General features: G+C 40.0%; 1 protein-coding gene across 5 annotated transcripts in view; it reads left to right on the top strand.

Moving 5' to 3' along the window:
* Nucleotides 1-14,168, top strand: part of LOC143041758 (tudor domain-containing protein 7-like) — a 566,748-nt gene that overhangs the window by 79,976 nt on the left and 472,604 nt on the right. For all 5 annotated transcript variants that reach the window (XM_076213779.1, XM_076213782.1, XM_076213783.1 and 2 more), the window contains exon 4: nucleotides 11,827-11,958. In XM_076213779.1, coding sequence (XP_076069894.1) covers nucleotides 11,827-11,958 — 132 coding nt within the window. The remainder of the gene's footprint in view (nucleotides 1-11,826; nucleotides 11,959-14,168) is intronic.

Genomic DNA, 14,168 nt, shown 5'->3' with positions numbered 1-14,168 from the left:
TTCCATTATACAGTAAAAGCCCTTGTATCCGGCACCAATGGGGCCGAAGACGTACCGGATACGAGAAAATGCCGGATACGGGAAGGGATATTTGAAAAATACATTTATCAACATTGTTCTTTTACTTATTAATAGATCTTAATTCACTTTAATAATAAACACATCCACATATCTATATATTGTAAATTCTATCAGTATAGAGTAAATCCTATCAATATACATCAGTTATAATCATCACAGGATCACCAGTTGTCTTATTCATCATCTGATAATTTTACGACAGAGTTGTGAATGGCCGCGTTCAGTGTTGGTGGCTGAGAAGGTGTGTTCACCTCTATACTCGAGTTTTCTTTCACTAAACTTTTTGCTCCAACTTTCATAAAATATATAATGTCTCCGCTTAGAATTTTTTCCTCTTTATTTGTCCACTGTTCTGCAAATTCCACAAACACTGCCAGACCCTTCGCTGCATCCTTCCGCGACACTTTATCTCAGGGTCGTCGTCTTCACTATCTGCCTCTGTCGTTTTCGCGTGTTCATCGGGAAGTGATTGTAAAATTTCATCATCACTAAGTGAGAATGTTGCTGTTCGGTCACTGTCCATATCTACACACGCTTGTATCACTTCATCACTAATGCAAAGTTTAGCAAGACAACCCATCTTTCAATTCTTTCACCACCGATTCTTTCTTGGCGATGGAAAACCCTCAAATTTCTTATTTCCTTCCTGATCTTCAAACATTATTTTCGGGTATGATTTTCTCCAACATCGCATTCAAGTTTGTTGTTTTTCATTCTCCCAAGCTAGCGATTCCATAAAAATAGCGTCTTTAACATTAAGCCCACGTTGGAATTCGGAAATGCTACCGTCCTCAAAATAAAATACTTTGCGCATAGAACTTTTCCGATAATTCATTTTAAAGTTTTGAATCACTCCTTGATCCATGGGCTGGATCACACTCGTTACGTTCGGCGGTAAATACACAACAGAAATGTATGTCCTCTAGAAGTCTTTTCTTTTTTTAATTTTCTTTCACTGATGGGACAAACACATGCTTGAGCCAGTTCATGAATGTTTTTGAGTCCATCCATGCGTTATTTTGTGAGCGATAATCCAACTACAACCACGCGCAGGGATTTTAAACACACGCGGGAATTTTAAATTTATCTATTTTTTGTATACGTCTACCTTTATCACAATTTTTCGGTTTTCGTGAAAAATATGCCAGTTATTTGAAGTGCCGGATACAAGAAGGCCAGATACGAGGGCTTTTACTGTACTATATTTCTTGATGTTAACCTCTTCAGTACGGGCCAAAATCTCGTGGGCAGCATTAGCTGCCAGATGTACGATGTGTTGTAATAATACTCGCATCATAAAATATAGTCACCGCTTATATCGATCGTTCTCTCTTTCACCCGTGAATTTTGATAACCATAGAAAATGTGATGAAGACAGTTTAGAGAGTATGTCATTACGCAGGGGCAACTACAATAAATATAATCAATACGCCGATATGGCAGCCTCGTGTATCCACTTGCTCCTCATGCCGCCTACGTATGCGGCACCGTATGGAAGGGGTTAAAGTTCACTTCACACTTTTGACTCTATATCCAGGTCTTTTTGTAGTGATTTACAATCTTCATCAGTACTTATTCTCTTTAGTAGTTTTGCATCATCTACAAAGAAGTTCATATAACATTCCACAACCTCATCCATGTCATTTATATATATGGCAAACATCGGAGCCAGTACAGAACCTTGTGGGACTCCACTTATCATTTCTTCCCATATCGAGTTCTTGTCTCTAAGTACCACCCTCATTTTTCTCGCATTCAAGAAATCTTTCATCCATTCCAATAACTTTACTTGTACTCCACATATTGTTCAATTTTTCTTAGCTTTTTGTGTGGTACTATATCAAATGCTTTTTGTAAATCTAAGAAGGCACAATCTGCCCATCTGTCCCTTGTATTATTTCTATTAGCCTTGAGTAAAAGCAAATCAACTTTGTGACACATGATCTTCTGTGTACCCAAAAGTAGCAAATATGAATGATTTACAGTGTAAGTCTTTACTGGTGTGTTTGATTTTGATGGTTGCATGGGAGTCTAGTTGTGGGCATGAGTTGAATGTTGATGGATCATTTCTCTGTGCAAATGTTCACAGATTCGGCCGTCTTGTGTTGAAGGGTTTGTGTGCTTTGTGGATGATTCTGATGTTCTCATTCACTATTGGTCTGGTAAGGGTAATTTTTTTTTTTTTTTTTTTTTTTTTTATGGCGCCATTGTGGAGGTGGTATGATAGTCTTTTGAAGATTATCATGGAAGTCATGCTGACATAGGAAGTGCAGTGCAGACACTCGCTGATGGGGCAAACAAAATTGTAAATGACATTGATTTCCTGTAATGGAGAGGTTGGGGAAAAAGCACAGCTTCTGGTACATGAGCCCAATAAAATCCAAAGAAAAGATTTGGAGGCAGCCAATATCCGAGGATCCAACACAGCTGAACAAAATAGAGGCATGTTTAATATTTCACCTGATTCCTTTCCTTTCAATTACCAAATCCACCTGATGGGAACCACCTTGTGCTGGCAGGGCTTGCATGTCCCAGTGACCTGGCGAGCAAGGCCAGAGGGGGTTTTGGCCCCTGTTCTGCCCTACTTGGAGGGAAAGGGCCACCCATGTGAGCAAGGTTGCCAGTAAGGGAGCAGACAGACAAAATGGTTCCTGGAGTTAGTGTGCCAGTATGGGCCAGCAGTACTGCCCACCAGAAGGACTACCTTATGAAGTTGTCTTGGGCTGGAATGAGTTGTTGAGGGTCTTAGCTCTGTCATAAACAAACTTTTGAATCATGAGGAGCTACTTTTTAAAATAAGTAGCCCTCATGGGGATGAGGTACCCATTCACGATGACCAATGTTTGCTCTCCTTATAGTCCCCTTAGGTGATTGCCCTTGGCCCCTGGATCCAATTAAATCACATAATATCTCTATGGATACACTTAAAAACTCTTCTTATCCTCGAAGGGTGGTTGACCAGGTTCTCAAGATGTAATTCTCTGGTTGTGATGGTATTTTACCTAGTTGTATTTTGCAGGAGGAGAGCTATGCTCGTAGTGACCTGCAGTTATATCTTTCCGCATCCAGTTCTTTCTTAAAATCATGTATATTTTTAGCACTCACTGTTTCTTCTTTCAGTTTGTTCCATGTATCTATTACTTTGTGTGGAAAGCTGTTTTTTTCAGATCACTTCTGTAACTGTATTAAGTTTCTTCTTGTGTCCTCCTGTATTTTTCTGTCCCATTTTAGTAGGTCATCCCTGTCAAGATTTTCCATCCCTTTCATGATTCTGTAGATGGTTATCAAATCACCTCTTTCTCTTCCTTGTTCAAGGGCTGATAAGTTTAGTTTGTCCAATCTTTGTTCATATGTCAATTTGCAAAGTGTTGGTGCCATCTTTGTCATTGCTCTTTGAAATCTTTCTAGTTTCTTTACATTTTTTTTTTTTTTACTAGGTGTCCATAGAGGCATTGCATATTCCAATTTTGGTCTTACCAGTGTAACTAGTATCTGTTTTACCATTTCCTCGTCCATGTAGAAAAAAGCCCTTTTCATTGATCTTATTAAGTTATAAGTTTCTCCAACTATTTTGTTAACATGTTTGTATGGTGCCATGTCATTTGAGATAATTACTCCTAGGTCCCTTTCTGAGTTTACTTTTGGAACTTCCTTTGTACCAGTCTATAGGTTGTTGGATTTTCTTTATCTCCTTTGTATTTTGATACAATGTTTGCATTTTTCCAATCTTGTGGTACTTTTCCTTCTTTGAGTGAGAAGTCAATTATCTTGTGTATTTTATCTGTAAATTCATCAATATATTCTTTCAGTATCCAGTTTGCTATTACATCAGGCCCATATGACTTTCTGATGTCAAGATTCTTTATTTGGTTCCTTATTTCTTTCTGTGTCACCGTTATTTCTTTGATTTCAGTGGGATCTTTCTCGCTGTCCTTCATCCCACATTTTGGAGCCTGCCTATCACAATCTTCTTCCTATCACTTTCTGTTATATAAATATTTTGTCATCCCCCTAATTTCTTCATGTCTTTGCCAATTCAATATTGTATACAGGTGTAAATATAATTATATATGTATATATATATATATATATATATATATATATATATATATACATATACATATATATATACATATATATATATATATATACATATATATATATATATATATATATATATATACCAAGGCTTTTTCCCCCTTACAAGGGAGGTAGCCAAAAAGGAAAAGGCATAAAATGATTCCCACCCATTCCATCCCTAAATACACTCCACTTCCCTCCACCCTCCCTTTTATCTTAGCACCTCCTGGATGACAGGTCATCCCTGCACCTTGTCCATTGCTATGGGTCAGAGGCAGTGTCGCAAGTCACAGCACATCCACAGCAAGGCCACTTCATTAAATCAGCGAACCCCCCCTCTCCGTCCCCCACTGCATGAAAGGAGAAGACGGGGAGAAATCCCATCAGGCTGCATCAAATTTTGTTCACACATACTACTTTCACCTCCTCTGTCACCACCACTATCGGTCCTCGACAGTTTAAACTTCTATTAGTCTCGTAATTCCACTCACAAGGCCCCTAGCCTTCGTTACGCCAGTTCCAATAACTTTTCAAGTACCTCTTATGCAGTAGGCCCCATGCCTTGTATTTCTCATGTAATTCAGACCAGTCCTGAGGTTAAGGAAAGTTAATTAGTTCTTTTCTTTTCTTTCCACTACAATTACACTGTCTTGGTTACACTCAGGATCTCTCTCCCTCGTCTGCCCCCGAGATCCCTCTCCTATACGCCAAGCCACCTTCGTCTGACGTCACAAATTTTTCTAATCCAATCTCCTCTGACTTCTCAAACAAATGTCACTCCTTATGGGCGTGACTTTGAATTCATGCACCAATAATTTTTCTTCCTCCTCCACCTTTTCTCCAATCCGGAAAGCCGTTACAATGTCACAAGCAATATCGTTTACCTCAGCATTTGTCAAACGAAAATAACTTGCGCTCACAGAGTGTTTTGATTACATCAGCGATTCTGACTCAGCATTTCAATACCCTAGTGTTTCCTAACCTTATTAGCATTCATACCTCTATCTACCGGCCTCTTACACTACCTCACCCCCCATCCCCCCGCCCATTCCACCTCATGCATCACAACATCATCCATATACAACCATTCTCCATTCACCCGTCTTCTGTCCTCTCCCGTCCTTCCTCAACAGACATTCCCCTCTTCCCCAAAGCCCCTTTCACCCCATCCATCCATCTCATCCTAGGATGTCCCCTCATGTTCACTCCCTCCACATCTGCCTTCCATACCTCTTTTACTAGTCTTTCTTCACTCATTCTTTCCATGTGTCCAAACCATCCTAATACTCTTTCATCAACCCTATCTCCTAACTCCCTTTCCACCCCTATTCCTCCTCACCTCCTCATTTCTCACTCTATCTAGCCTAGTAACCCCTATCATACTTCTCAGACACCTCATCTCAAACACATTCAAACTCCTTCTCTCTTACTCTCTTATGTTCCATGTTACTGCCCCATACAGTGCTGTTGGCACAATAACTCCTTCATACAGTCTCTTCTTAGCATCCATTCCCAAATGTCTATTCCTCATTACACTTTTTAATCCACCAAGGCATTTACTCACTTCTCTCAATCTACATTCTACCTCCACCTTCACTCCACCTTTTCCTGCCACATTTGCACCCAAGTATCTAAAACTATCCACTTCCTCCAGTCACTCTCCCTTACCCCCTTCCATATGGTGACGCCTACGTAGGCGTCATGAGGAGCAAGTGGGTACGCAAGGATGCCCACGTCAGCGTCTTGATTATATTTATTGTAGTTGTACCTGTGTGACCCCCATACTCTGTAAACTGGCTTCATCATATTTTCTATGGTTATCAAAATTCACGGGTGAAAGAGAAAACGATTAATACAGCTGTGACTTTATTTTTTATAATGCGAGTATTATGACGTAACATCGCAGGTCTGGCAGCTAATGCTGCCCGCGAGACTTTTGCTCGTATTGAAGGGGTTAATGCTCACATCCAGTCTGCTGCCACTTTCACCCCTTGTACATCTCATCACCTTACATTTACCCACATTTATCTTTCACACACTCTCCCAAACTCTGTCACCAATTTCCTCAATCCCTCCTCTGATCTTGCCACAAGTGCAGTGTCGTCCGCAAACAACAGCTGGCTCACCTCCCACTTTTCTCCATTTTCTTTAACCTCTTCACTCCGGGGCACATTGCACGTCTGGCAGCATTAGCTGCCCGATGTGCGATGTTGCGTCATAATAATCGCATTATAAAAAACAAAGTGCTCAATCGTTCGTTCTCTTTCACCCGTGTATTTTGATAACCATAGAAAATTGATGAAGCCAGTTTAGAGAGAATGGAAATTACGTAGGTACGACTACAATAAATATAAACATAGTGCATAGCGTTGGCGCTAATTAGTGCCAACATAACAGCCACCAACCCGAGAGGGGGATACAAACCCTCCCTCCCAGCTGTCTGATTTTCATTTATTATTAGTTATATGTCAATTTATTATTATTTACTATTTACCTGTTTGTTTATTATTTAACTATACCTATGCATTTATTTATGTATTTTATTTGTTATTTACATTATTATAGTTTTTATTTTATTTTTTTTATTATTATGATTTTTTTTTGCATCTGACCTAGATATGGATCAAAAGGTCTCCTGTCGGTATGCTCTGCCTTTGTAATCCTTTATAATCAAGATGCTGATGTTGGCATCATCGAGTACCCACTTGCTCCTCATGCCGCCTACGTAGGCGTCACCGTATGGAAGTGGTTAACCATCTCCAATCCCTGACCCACCACCCTTGCATTTACCTCTCGCACCACCCCATCCATGTATAAGTTGAACAGCCAGGGCGACATAACGCATCCCTGACGAAGTCCCACCTTTACCTCGAACCACTCACTCTCTCCATTTCTAATCCTGACACATGCTCTACTACTCTCGTAAAAACTCTTGACAGCTCCTAGAAGCTTTCCTCCTATCCCCTATATCTGCAAAACCTCCCAACAGTGCCTTCCTGTCTACCCTGTCGTAAGCCTTATCTGCTTTCATCATCTTAACAACTGCCTTCACTTCATCCTTCCTTATTTCTCCTCCATTTTCCTCACTCATCATTCTCATTTTCTTGGCATTTCCCACTGCAACTATCTTTCCCTCCCTATCCTCCTTCACGTTTAGCAACTCCCTAAAATATTCTGCCCATCTTCCCCTTACTGCCTTCTCTTCCATTATCATCTCTCCATCTGCACCTTTTACCTTTTCTTCTCTACTTGATTCACCTACTCTTCCTCTCTTAATTTCTTTCCAAAACATCTTTTTATTACTTTCAAAATTTTCTGTCATACTCTTACCCCATTTCACATCTGCTCTCCTCTTTGCCTCCTTTACCTTTTGCTTTACTTCTCTTTTCTTTTCTTTGTACCTCTCATATGACTCCCTCATCCTATTTTGTAACCAATCTGTGAAAGCTTGCTTCTTCTCTTCTACAACCTTCTTTGTTTCCTCATCCCACCATTCACTACCCTTCCTTCTATTTCCTCCTGTCCTTCTTGTTCCACACACCATCTTTGCACACTTTGTGACTCCCTCCTTGAACCATCCCCATTCCTCCTCCACTCCTAGCTCTACTCTATGCTTCACTCCCTCCCACTCCTCCTTCAGGAGGTGCTAAGATAAGAGGGAGGGTGGAGGGGTGTGGAGTGTATTCAGGGATGGAATGGGTGGGAATGATTTTATGCCTTTCCTTTTTGGCTACCTCGTAAGGGGGAAAAAGCCTTGGTATATGTATGTATGTATGAATAGAGATTTCCTCATAGACAAAATGATGTATGGATCTGGTCCATAGGGGTGCCCCATATAGACTTGAAAGTTTCAGCTGCATGCTACTGAGAAGCTTTTAACTCCACAATAACATGTAGCCAATACCCCTGATGGGTTTTTTCTTTTGGCTTCCTCCCATGTAAGCAGAAAAAAGCTGTTGAAAGATGTATGTATTATTATTATTCTTCAAAAAGAAGAAATTAAAATGTATTTATGTAGTTGTATTTGAGTTGTATTTGAGATAGTGTCTGAGAAATATGGTAGGGGTTACAAAGTTGGATAAAGTGAGAAATGAGGTGAGGAGGGGAGTAGGGGTGGATAGGGAGCTGATAGATTGGGCTGATGAAAGGTTATTGGGTTGGTTTGGACACATGGGAAGAATGAGTGAAAAAATATTAGGAAAAGAGGTGTGGAAGGCAGAGATGGATGGAGTGAACTTGAGGGGATGACCAAGGATGAGATGGATTGGGTGAAAAAGACTTTGAGCAAGATGGGAATGTCTGCTGAGCAAGGAAAGGAGAAGGCAAGGGAAAGGGGTGAGTGGAGAATGGCTGTGTATGGATATTTTGATGCAGCCCAAAGGGATTTTCATCCCATCCTCTCTATTTCCTATGTCAAGGAAGAAATGGAGAAGACAAGGGATAAGGGTGAATTGAGAATAGTTATGTATAGATGATATTTTGATGCAGCCCAAAGGGATTTCTCCCTGTCTTCTCTTATTTTACGTGAGGGGGTGGAGAGGGTGTATTTACCTAGTTGTATTTTATGGGAAGAGAGCTATGCTCATGGTGACCCACTTTTGTATCTTTCCGCATCCAGTTCGTTCTTAAAGTCATGTTTTAGCACTCTGCTTCCGCATTCAGTTTGTTCCAGATATCTCTCGTTCTGTGTGGGAAGCTATTCTGTTTCAGATCTCTTCTGTAACTGTCCTTCTTAAGTGTCTTCTCGTGTACTATTGTTTTTCTTTTGTTCCACTTTTAGTAAGTCATCTCTATCAAGAATCCATCTCTCATAATTCTGTAGATGGTTAGCAAATCACCTCTCCCTCTTCTTTGTTCCAGGGTTGATAGATTTAGTTTATCCAATCTTTGTTTGTATGTCAAATTGGAGAGTGTTGGTGCCATCTTTGTCATTGTTTTTTTTTTTTTTTACTAGACCATAGTGTCACAGCGTATTCCAATTTTGGTCTTATCAGTGTAACTAATATTTTCTTAACCATTTCTTTATCAAAAGCTACTTTCATTGATCTTAATAAGTTGAAAATTTCTCCGACTAATTTGTTGACGTGTTTGGTGTCGTGTCATTTGAGATAGTTACTCTTAGGTCCCTTTCAGAGTTTATTATTATTTTTTTTTTTACTTTGTACCAATTTTGTATTGACATGATATTCTATTTTTGCTTTTTCCAAATTCCATTTTGCTACATTTCTTTATGTTGAAGTTCACTTTGCACTTCTGACTCCATTTCAATGTAAGTGAAGTGAAGTGACCCTGCTGTGGGTGTGCTGTCTTACTGCATTGCTTCTGACCCAGGCTGTGGGTAGGAGATAAGAATGAGGAACTAAGATGAAAGGGAAACAAGGGTGGTGGATGAGAGTGGAATAGGTGGGAGTGGGTACTTGCCCTTGAATGGGCTACATTTCTTATAAGGGGAAGAAGCCCTTGGTATATAGATAGATCTTTATTATTATTTCATTATTATTATTATTAAGCTGTAAAGATGATGAAAGCAGGTAAGGCACCTGGTCTGGATGGATGTCATGCAGAATGTCTGAAAAAGGGAGGTGCAGTGATGGTGGACTGGTTGGTGAGGTTATTTAATGTTTGCTGGAGAGAGGGTAGAGTACCGGAGGACTGGAGTAGTGCCTGTATAGTTCCTCTTTACAAGGGAAAAGGGGACAAGTGTGAATGTAGTAATTTCAGAGGGATTAGCCTGTTGAGTGTAGTAGGGAAGGCTTATGGGAGGATCTTAATTGAGAGGATTAGGAGAGGAACAGAGGGAGTAATTGGTGAGGAACAGTGTGGATTTAGGACGGGTAGAGGTTGTGTAGATCAGATCTTTGTGGTAAGACAGATATGTGAGAAAGCTATAGGAAAGGGGAAGGATGTTTTTTGGGCTTTCATGGATCTGGAAAAGGCTTATGATAGGGTAGACAGAAAGGCACTGTGGGAGGTTATGCAGATTTATGGGATAGGAGGAAAGCTTTTGGGAGCTGTCAAGAGTTTTTATGAGAGTAGTAGAGCATGTGTTAGGATTAGAAATGGAGAGAGTGAGTGGTTTGAAGTAAAGGTGGGACTTCGTCAAGGATGCATTATGTCGCCCTGGCTGTTCAACTTATACATGGATGGGGTGGTGCGAGAGGTGAATGCTAGGGTAGTGAGTCAGGGATTGGAGATGGTTAAAGAAAATGGAGAAAAGTGGGAGGTGAGCCAGCTGTTGTTTGCGGACGACACTGCGCTTGTGGCAGGGTCAGAGGAGGGATTGAGGAAGCTGGTGGCAGAGTTTGGGAGAGTATGTGATAGAAGAAAGCTAAAGATAAATGTGGGTAAAAGTAAGGTGATGAGATGTACAAGGGGTGAAAGTGGCAGTAGACTGGAAGTGAACATTAAGGGAGAGCGACTGGAGGAAGTGGATAGTTTTAGATACTTGGGTGCAAGTGTAGCAGGAAAAGGTGGAGTGAAGGTGGAGGTAGAATGTAGATTGAGAGAAGCGAGTAAATGCCTTGGTGGTTTAAAGAGTGTAATGAGGAATAGACATTTGGGAATGGATGCGAAGAGGAGACTGTATGAAGGAGTGATTGTGCCAACAGCACTGTATGGGGCAGAAACGTGGAACATAAGAGAAGAAGAGAGAAAGAGTTTGAATGTGTTTGAGATGAGGTGTCTGAGAAGTATGGTGGGGGTTACTAGGCTAGATAGAGTGAGAAATGAGGTGAGGAGGAGAACAGGTGTGAAAAAGGATTTGGGAGATAGGGTTGATGAAAGAATATTAGGATGGTTTGGACACATGGAAAGAATGAGTGAAGAAAGACTAGTAAAAGAGGTATGGAAGGCAGATGTGGAGGGAGTGAACATGAGGGGACGTCCTAGGATGAGGTGGATGGGTGGGGTGAAGGGGGCTTTGGGGAAAAGGGGAATGTCTGTTGAGGAAGGAAGGGAGAGGACGGAAGACAGAGGTGAGTGGAGAATGGTTGTATATGGATGATGTTGTGACTGCATGAGGAGGAATGGGCGGGGAAGTGGGGGGTGGGGTAGTATGTGTGAGTAAATTTTGACGCAGCCCGAAGGGATTTCTCCCCGTCCTCGCCTTATATGCAAAGGGGGACGGAGAGGGGGGGTCGCCGATTAAATGAAGCGGCCTCGCTGTGGATGTACTGTGTCTTGCGACACTGCTTCTGACCCAGGGCGGTGGGCAGGGTGCAGGGATGACCCGTCATCCAGGAGGTGCTCAGATGAGAGGAAGGGTGGGAGGGGTGTGGAGTGTATTTAGGGATGAAATGGGTGGGAGTGTTTTTATGCCTTTCCCTTTTTGGCTACCTCCCTTGGAAGGGGGAAAAAGCCTTGGTATATGTATATGTATGTATTATTAAGTTGTGGGGTAAACCAGCTTCAGCAGTTGGGACATGCTGTAAATGTGCTATATCTTGTTGCATTGATTCTAACATGGGATAGGGATGGCTCTTCATCCGCAAGGAGCTAAGATATCTTTGTCTTTGGAAGACAAATGGGTGTGCATAAGATGGGTGAAGGATGGGTGATTGTCCTGGCTAGCCACACTCCTTATAAGGAGGAAAGGACCTTTTGGTGAATTTATATATTTTTATTATTATATTTATTATTTATTTATATATTTTTTTCATATTACAGGTACTGAGACTAGAAAATCGTGGTGGAAAATTATTTGTCTATGCTTTGTCAGATGAAAACACAAAGCACATATCCAAATTAGTCGCCGGACAAAAGCATGCGTCCAAGAAAAGTAAGGCTGTGAAACCTAAGGTATGTACTAGCATATATATTTTTTTATAATGTTTTTCTAATTTAACCACTTACACTTATTTTGTACTAGGGTATCAATTGCATATTATCATCAATTATCAATTGCATAGTAGCATGCAGCCAATGCTATAGGGACTGTTTATGGGCACCCATGTGGACTAGAGCCACACAGCATTTGTTTATGTTAGAGTACAATTACTTCTGTAGGAATGATACTTTTGTACTACAACTATCCTTATGTTATGCTGTTCCCTTGAAACTGTCATTTACCACCCCTTATAGGATACCTTTTCTTTTTCCTTGTGTCCCAAGTGGTAGGGGGTGGAAATAATTCTGCTACTGTGATTCCCATACAAGTCATAAAAGGCAACAAAAAGGGATGGAGTTTTTCTAGAAAAGGGTGACAATAAAAAAATTCTTTTCCTACAACAAAATATGTATTTACCTAGTTGTAATTTATGGGACTAGAGCTATGTTCGTTTTGACCCGTTTTTGTATCTCTCCACATCCAGTTTGTTTTTGAATTCGTGTACAGTTCTAGCATTAACTGTTTCACTGTTCAATTTGTTCCAGAAGTCAATCACTCTGTGTGGGAAACTGTTCCTTTTCAGATCTCTTTTGTAGCTGTCGTTCTTTAGTTTCTTTGCGTGTCCTCTTGTTTCTCTTTTGTCCCATTTTAATAGATCATCTCTATCAAGAACTTCCATTCCTTTCATAATTCTGAAAATGGTCAACAAATCGCCTCTCTCCCTTCTCTGCTCTAACGTTGCATGAGTCTTCAACCAGTACCAAAACAAGCCTGCCAACTCTGTGTGGGTTAGGTCCAACCCATATTTACAATTCCTCCTAGTACAAATCCGCTAGGTGCTTACATATATATATATATATATATATCTATATATATATATATATATATATATAGATATATATATATATATATATATATATATATATATATATATATATATATATATATATATATATAATACATTCTCATAACTAATTATACACAGGCTCCCATAACACTGCTTGGTTGCCACCTCTCGGTATCCTCACCAAGGAACCAACATGCGTGATAGGGAGCAGAAAAGTACAAGGAAATACATGAAGTATACAAGAACATTAACACACACTAGCACATAATACATAAGGGACATGGACATATATTGAAATATAATACACAAAAGTCACAAACACATACTGGCACAACTACTCTCTGTAGTCCTCTTCAGCAGAATGCATTCTGCTGAAGAGGACTACAGAGAGTAGTCGAAATATACAGTTTCTCTGTACTTTCCGTTATTATTTCTCCGATAGTGGGTTAACAGTGATCATATACATATATATACATATATATATATATATATATGTACATATATATGTATCTATATATATATATATATATATATATATATATATATATATATATATATATATATATATATATATATATATATATATATATAAAAAAAGGATGAAAAAGCAATCAAGGACATAATTAGGAAAAATTGTCACCCCACTAAAGAGAACCATGAAATCCGAGTCCTTATATACTATCGTAACCCTAGAACCTGTTCAATGGTGATGAAAAACAACTGTAATAGTCGAGCTGACTTTACATCTAAAGCCAACGTGGTGTATTTATTCAAATGTCCAGCTGAGAATTGTACGTCTCGCAATATCACATACGTCGGGCACACCAGATGTACTCTCAGCCGAAGACTAACCTTTCACCAACAGGACGGAGCGATCAAGGACCATTATTCAAAATATCACAATAGAAATATTGACAGAGACACCTTAGTTCAATGTACCAAAATTATCGCGTACAATGAGGACCCTAGAAGGTTGAAACTCTTGGAGGCATTCCACATCAGGGACTCTGCCCCCACTATAAATATTCAGTCGGACATGACGTCCAGCATTAAGCTGTACAGTAGCGCTAACCTGAGACATCGCTACAATGAGGTCCCCTCTCCCCCTCCCCTCCTACCCCCCACTCCCCCACCACTCAGACGATCAGCCAGACTCCGTAATGGGAACTCGGATAGCAGTTTATGTATTTAAACCTTTCTCTCTCTCTATCATTTGTACTTTCCTTGTAGACGTAAGTAATAACTCTCGTTATATATCTTTTGTTCTACCTGTATATTTGTATTTGTATTTTTGTAATTTATTTTGTAACTTATATGTACCAACATTTGTATTCA

This window comes from Oratosquilla oratoria, chromosome 32 (assembly GCF_046742065.1).
Source record: "Oratosquilla oratoria isolate Oo_2021 chromosome 32, ASM4674206v1, whole genome shotgun sequence".
Classification (NCBI taxonomy): Eukaryota; Metazoa; Arthropoda; class Malacostraca; order Stomatopoda; family Squillidae; genus Oratosquilla; species Oratosquilla oratoria.
This window is presented reverse-complemented; position numbering and strand designations above follow the sequence as displayed.